This window comes from Leptodactylus fuscus, chromosome 10, assembly GCF_031893055.1.
Source record: "Leptodactylus fuscus isolate aLepFus1 chromosome 10, aLepFus1.hap2, whole genome shotgun sequence".
NCBI lineage: Eukaryota > Metazoa > Chordata > Amphibia > Anura > Leptodactylidae > Leptodactylus > Leptodactylus fuscus.
Genome location: NC_134274.1, coordinates 87,475,005 through 87,481,974, shown reverse-complemented (window position 1 = coordinate 87,481,974; position 6,970 = coordinate 87,475,005). Strand labels below are relative to the sequence as shown.

The 6,970-nt window shown below is 46.7% G+C and overlaps 1 protein-coding gene across 1 annotated transcript; it reads left to right on the top strand.

Moving 5' to 3' along the window:
• Nucleotides 1-1,877: 1,877 nt before the first annotated feature.
• On the top strand, nucleotides 1,878-6,970 carry LOC142219245 (glycine N-acyltransferase-like). The gene is made up of 5 exons (XM_075288190.1): nucleotides 1,878-1,957; nucleotides 4,650-4,757; nucleotides 6,047-6,173; nucleotides 6,256-6,388; nucleotides 6,577-6,970. Exons 1-5 carry the CDS (start codon nucleotides 1,880-1,882, stop codon nucleotides 6,968-6,970), a joined length of 840 nt encoding a protein of 279 aa, XP_075144291.1. The 5' UTR covers nucleotides 1,878-1,879.

The window sequence follows — 6,970 nt, the reverse complement described above, 5'->3', positions numbered from 1 at the left end:
TAGTTTTAGGTTTGGTTGCTAATACAAAATACTGCAAATACAATGTATGGCGGTATAAGGGGAACCGTCATATCTGCTATTACTGCTATTCTCTTCTTTTACACTCTGACTCTCTGGTAGGAGATAGGACCCCATGTCCCAGGACCAGATTGTGATGCCTTGGTCCCGATTGACCGAAGCATCTACAGAGCTAAATGCCACAAACGTCCTGTGTGTTATAAATATTATATATATGTCACCCTGTGTGATGTCTCCTCTATAATGTCCTATATGTGTCCTCCTGTGTGATGGCTCCTCTATAATGTCCTATACATGTCTTCCTGTGTGATGTCTCCTCTATAATGTCCTATACGTGTCCTCCTGTGTGATATCTCCTCTATAATGTCCTATATGTGTCCTCCTGTGTGATGTCTCCTCTATAATGTCCTATACGTGTCCTCCTGTGTGATGTCTCCTCTATAATGTCCTATACATGTCCTCCTGTGTGATGTCTCCTCTATAATGTCCTATACGTGTCCTCCCGTGTGATGTCTCCTCTATAATGTCCTATACGTGTCCTCCCGTGTGATGTCTCCTCTATAATGTCCTATACATGTCCTCCTGTGTGATGTCACCTCTATAATGTCCTATACGTGTCCTCCTGTGTGATGTCTCCTCTATAATGTCCTATACATGTCCTCCTGTGTGATGTCTCCTCTATAATGTCCTATACGTGTCCTCCCGTGTGATGTCTCCTCTATAATGTCCTATACGTGTCCTCCTGTGTGATGTCTCCTCTATAATGTCCTATACGTGTCCTCCCGTGTGATGTCTCCTCTATAATGTCCTATACATGTCCTCCTGTGTGATGTCTCCTCTATAATGTCCTATACGTGTCCTCCTGTGTGATGTCTCCTCTATAATGTCCTATACATGTCCTCCTGTGTGATATCTCCTCTATAATGTCCTATACGTGTCCTCCTGTGTGATGTCTCCTCTATAATGTCCTATACGTGTCCTCCTGTGTGATGTCTCCTCTATAATGTCCTATACATGTCCTCCTGTGTGATATCTCCTCTATAATGTCCTATACATGTCCTCCTGTGTGATGTCTCCTCTATAATGTCCTATACGTGTCCTCCCGTGTGATGTCTCCTCTATAATGTCCTATACGTGTCCTCCCGTGTGATGTCTCCTCTATAATGTCCTATACATGTCCTCCTGTGTGATGTCACCTCTATAATGTCCTATACGTGTCCTCCTGTGTGATGTCTCCTCTATAATGTCCTATACATGTCCTCCTGTGTGATGTCTCCTCTATAATGTCCTATACGTGTCCTCCCGTGTGATGTCTCCTCTATAATGTCCTATACGTGTCCTCCTGTGTGATGTCTCCTCTATAATGTCCTATACGTGTCCTCCTGTGTGATGTCTCCTCTATAATGTCCTATACGTGTCCTCCTGTGTGATGTCTCCTCTATAATGTCCTATACGTGTCCTCCTGTGTGATGTCTCCTCTATAATGTCCTATACGTGTCCTCCTGTGTGATGTCTCCTCTATAATGTCCTATACGTGTCCTCCTGTGTGATGTCACCTCTATAATGTCCTATACATGTCCTCCTGTGTGATGTCACCTCTATAATGTCCTATACGTGTCCTCCTGTGTGATGTCACCTCTATAATGTCCTATACGTGTCCTCCTGTGTGATGTCACCTCTATAATGTCCTATACATGTCCTCCTGTGTGATGTCACCTCTATAATGTCCTATACGTGTCCTCCTGTGTGATGTGACCTCTATAATGTCCTATATGTGTCCTCCGGTGTGATGTCTCCTCTATAATGTCCTATACGTGTTATCATTTCCTTCCTCTTGATCATTTTCCCTTGTATTTCTAGAATGTTAGTCCTGACTTGTTCCTCAAAGCTCTCGGCTCTCCGGAGGTCACTGACACACAGCTTTCCAGAGTCTCTGAAGGTAAGAAGGAAATGACCTCGGTTTACCTTTGGATCCCACAGGCATCAAATATAGAGATGAGAGAACGGCGTTGGATCGAGTACATGTTCGATCAGATATCGGTCTGTTCGAGATGTTCGATTCCAGTCGAATACCAGGTAGCAAACTCAGTAAAAATTCGTATCCCCTCCCACCTTCCCTGGCGCTTTTTTTGCACCAATAACTGCACAGGGGAGGTGGGACAGGAACTACGACAACGGAGGCATCGAAAAAAAAAATTGTAAAAAATAATTGGCGGCCAAAATCAGGTGACCTCCAATTTATACGAATGGTGGATTTAATATCCGGAGCATATGAGACTGTGAACTATGTGATTGTGAGACAGGGACAGATGTACAGGAGGGTTAGCTAGGGATTACCTTTATTTAGGGGGGAATGTCACTCACCAGCTCTTTGGGGCTCTATCTGGTCGGGATCCCCTGTCAGCTTGTGATATGCGGGAGCTGACTTTTTCCCATAGGAATGCATTGATCATCGTTGATTGGCTGAATACCATACAGAGTACAGCATTCGGCCAATCAACGCTGGTTCTGCCGGAGGCTTGTCTGTGAGGAGGTGGAGTCTAAGATCAGACCAGAATGGAGACTGCTGTGAACCGATCTTAGACTCCACCTCCTCCGGCAGAACCAGCATTGATTGGCCGATTGCTGTAGTCTGTATGGCATTCGGCCAACCAACACTGGTCAATGCATTCCTATGGGAAAAAGTCAGCTCCGGCATATCACAAGCTGACAGGGATCCCGATGTAATACAGTGACTTGGGCTTGTTAGATGCCCCCAGACATGCTTCCCCTGCTGTCCCAGTTACATTGCAGAGGTGTTGGCATCATTTCCTGGGGTGTCATAGTGGACTTGGTGACTCTCCTGAGTCGAGTATTGGTTTCCCCCTAAACGAGTATTTATTCCCTATAGACTATAATGGGGTTCGATAGAACAGTCGAGTATTGAGCGGCTGCTCGAATCGAACTTCGAATATTTCACTGGTCGCTCATCTCTATGTATTATATGTCTAGGACTGACCCTCGTCTGATACGGGTGTAGATATAATGTAATCCCCATAACAGGGATGGGGGTTTTTATTACTCTGAAGGCAGCACTTTTAATATCATTCCACTACCCCCATTAACCCATCATCACCTGTCACCAAGTCAAGGAACCCCCCCCCCCCCCCCCCCGCCATGATGTGAGTGATATTGACTCTGATCACAGCCAGCCATTGGCCATCATTAAGACTCCTTGGCTCCACAGCTATACCCCAGGAAGGAGACGTGGGATATTAATACTCCCCTGGTTCCCCGATTAATGTGAGTGGTGCTGTGTAATGCTTTGTTTCCCCTCTGGGGGTGCTGCAGGGAGATTGAGCACTTACTGCCAGGTATCCCTGAGTATTCCTGGGAGGTGACAGCAGGGGGCACTGGACTTGTGAGTTATTATGGAAGGTGTTTATAAACAAGTAGGGATTACCCAAAGCTGATGAAATGGGGGTCCTACAGGGGGGTCTTATGATCCTGATATAATAGTTGTATCTTTCCTAGTCTTTCCCTGTATATTCCTTTGGGATAGGCGCACAGACAATTGTATCTCATATTATTACTATTATTGAGTGTATACCGTATACAGTACGCAGCTCCCCTGCGGTGATGTCGTTTCAGCCGTCATTTGGTCCAGAAGCCAGTGACTAGGGCTGTAATATCCAGCACAACCCTACAATATGTGCGGCCCTGGGCTCGGTATTCGCTCCCCCGACCACTGTGGCTTCTTCTACCAGCTGCTCTGTATACTTGAGTTTGCATGAGATGTTGGTATATGTGCAGGGCCTTGCTGGGCAGTCTATTCTATGACTGTATAAGCCTTCATTCATGGGGTCCTATCACTCCATCTGCTTCTAATAATCACATTATAGCTGCAGCACATCTTACATGTGTCTCTGAGACAGCGGCATGTACAATAAGGTGCAGTCTGCCCCCCCTCTATCCATTATTACTAGTTTGGTTTGTTTACATGTAATTCTGCCAGGAGTAACTGTACAAGAACTGAGAAAACCTCAAGTGACCATCGTATAAGAGATCCAGGAACACTGAACCGCAATTACACGGTAAATACACGCAGGCAGGAATAACGCAATGTATGAACACAGACAGTAACACTGCTGCAGTCTGTGAATAATATCCCATCTGTAATCACACAAGAAGCCAGAAGTAGATACAAGTACATGGACTTACATTAGATACAGTAGAAGTCTTTTCTTACATTGTCACATGTGAGAATTGCAGAATGTTCAGACCTTTGCACAGAGAAAGCAGTTTTGCAGATGTGAAGAGAATCAACCCCTCCCATCTGCATTCACTGCCTGAAGGAGGAAAAGCCCCTCCCCCTCCACTCACTGTGACCCCTTCTTGCATCTGTAGAGACCAAACTTTCTGAGAAACAGGGAGGGAACTGCAATTTATCTAGAAGGGAGCCCCTTGTGGCAGGTGTGTCAGAGGTTTTTCAGACAGAAAACATCAAGTGCATTACATTTTCCTCTGGAATGATCTATGACACGAGACGACGTTGTCTGAAAAAGTTGTTAATCCTTCATTGTCCGTTGTAGATAATATAATACAATATAATATCTGGTGTGAATATTCACCTGACGCGTCTCCATTCGCAGGTGTGCGGGGCTTTACATTATGTGATTGACAAAAATCCCTTCAGACTTCAGGTTCTGGTGGACCAATGGCCGGACTTTACATCTGTCCTGTGTCGCCCCCCACTGGAAGTGAGTAATAACAGAGATATTAGGGGTCAGATCATGGTTCATAGAGGTCTCTAGTGAGTTGTCTCCTTACCCCTCCCCCCCAGTATCCATCACTGTAGATATGTAGGATGTTATTGTAGTTTCCATCCTGGCACTGAATATGGATGGACCAGATAGTGACTATGGAGAAACGTGTCGCAGTGTTTGGTACAAAGCAGCCATGTTTTTTATTCCTCAAACTCCCCTTCACCCTGAGAGCTGGGACCCGCGCAGATCAGCTGTTCTGGTAGACTGTGTCTTCTGGTAATGAACGCACCGTACCAGGTGTAATGGGGGGTTACGTCCTGCAGTGGTGTATCATTGGAGTCTATGGGACAAGGATAGGCCATCAATCCTAGGAAGGTGGAGAACCCTCAGTAAGGCCCCAGGATGTGGCAGGTTATGGATGGTCTTACATAAAGACATGGCGGTGGGTAATGATGCACAGTCTCTGGCTATGGCTGCCAATCCGGCCCCGGCTACTACAAGCATCAGCCAAACCTCTGATGTCATCTGTTGACACCATTGGATGCCACAACCAAATGAGCTCGGCACCTTCACAAAATGATCCCAGTGAGGAGAAGGTGTAACATGGTGACCGGAGGCCGGACCAAGGTCACCATGCCCGGTATGGGAATCTGTCCATTATGTCTGGTCAGAGATGTGTCCTCGTAGGTTCCCATTCAGAGACTCAAGGACAGAGCTCTGACCATGAGAGATGGATGCTGTCCGAGAGCTCTGAATCCCACCCCCTTGCCTGCTCCCTCCTGACACCTCCTACTTGACAGTCTAATTAGCATATCAGGCACCAAAACTATTGTCACCTGTGCGGGAATCAGTGTAGCGTCACCTAGTGGTGGATACAAAGACATGGAGGTGGTCAATGGTCCTCTATCTAGACATGTAGGGAAACCCCAGAACTGTGGCCGCTGATTGGTCCCCGAGTCAATGATGTCACAGAAGAGCGCATGACATCAGCAGGAGAGCGGCGGACACCTCGAGGAGGGTCAAAAGAGGTAACGGAAGGCGAGAATGAAGGTTTTATTTCTTACACCTCCCCGGCCCCCCTAGTAAGAGACCCCGCAGTATAAGGCCGCAGTCAGTTCAGTTTGCTGGTGACTAATTGTTTCATAAACTGAACAATTTGGAATATTCGGGTCAGACCCGGCTTGGGACGAACCAATTTACCCATCTGCTCCTCCTGTATAATCTCTGACACTACATATATCCACCATATATATCTGACTAGACGTAATGCTGCTTCTCCGTAGGACATGACCGATCCCTCCGATCCTTACACCAACACGTATTATCTCTTCAGTAAAGATCCTCAGGGGTTGCGTCACTTCCTCCAAAATCCCCAAACTGTGAACTGGAAGCAGCAACTGGAGATACAAGGTGAGTAAAGATGGCGTCATTGTGACTATGGGCCTGGTAAGACGACCTCGGGTGGTCATGTCTCACTCATTACATTTTCCAGGATGCCAACCAGCATTGACAGGCGTGCTTCAAGAGGTCAGCTCCAAACATGGCAGCCATATGCGAACCATCATCGACCCATTGTATATGAAGGATGGGATGGAGGCCGAAGACCTGGAGAAGATGAACAAAAGGTAGAAGAAGTAGAAGCCCATAATAATGTCTGTATGACGGGTCATGGAGGGATTGTTCTCTATCTGGGTACTGTCGTCCTCCCGCTCTGGTATTAACAATGGACGCCAATGGTCCCCAATATCTCCACATTTCCGTCTGGTGTTCGTTGTTTCATTGCTATTCTGTTTTTACCTTCCTATTCATGCAGTGACCTCCAATTGTCCGCCCTAAAACCTGAAGAAGCCTTCCTGGTCAATGACGTCTGGAGATACGGAGGAAAACCACTCAGTGAACGTTACATCAGTCGGTGCATCCAGAGTTTTCCGAGTGTTTGCCTGAGAAGATCTGGCGTTGGGGACCCTGTTGGCTGGATAGTGACCGATCAGTCTGGAGAAATGCGTATGGGATACACCGATAAAATGTACAGGAACCAAGGACTGTTCCGGACAATGATAATTCATATAGCAAATCAATTAATCCTCCAGGGATGTCTTCCCTATGGCCAGGTGGTCCCGGATAATAAGAGCAGCCAAGCGGCGGCTCACAGTGCAGGATTTCTAGCCGTTGGGACAGGGCAGGAGTGGAAGTGCCATCCATTGTGA

What these genes read in the sequence shown, in the direction of transcription:
- LOC142219245 (XM_075288190.1), top strand. Translation starts at nt 1,880, where the DNA reads ATGTTAGTCCTGACTTGTTCCTCAAAGCTCTCGGCTCTCCGGAGGTCA. An exon ending in GCTTTCCAGAGTCTCTGAAG is followed by an intron (nt 1,958 to 4,649) that starts GTAAGAAGGAAA and finishes CTCCATTCGCAG; the next exon opens with GTGTGCGGGGCTTTACATTA. An exon ending in GCAGCAACTGGAGATACAAG is followed by an intron (nt 6,174 to 6,255) that starts GTGAGTAAAGAT and finishes TACATTTTCCAG; the next exon opens with GATGCCAACCAGCATTGACA.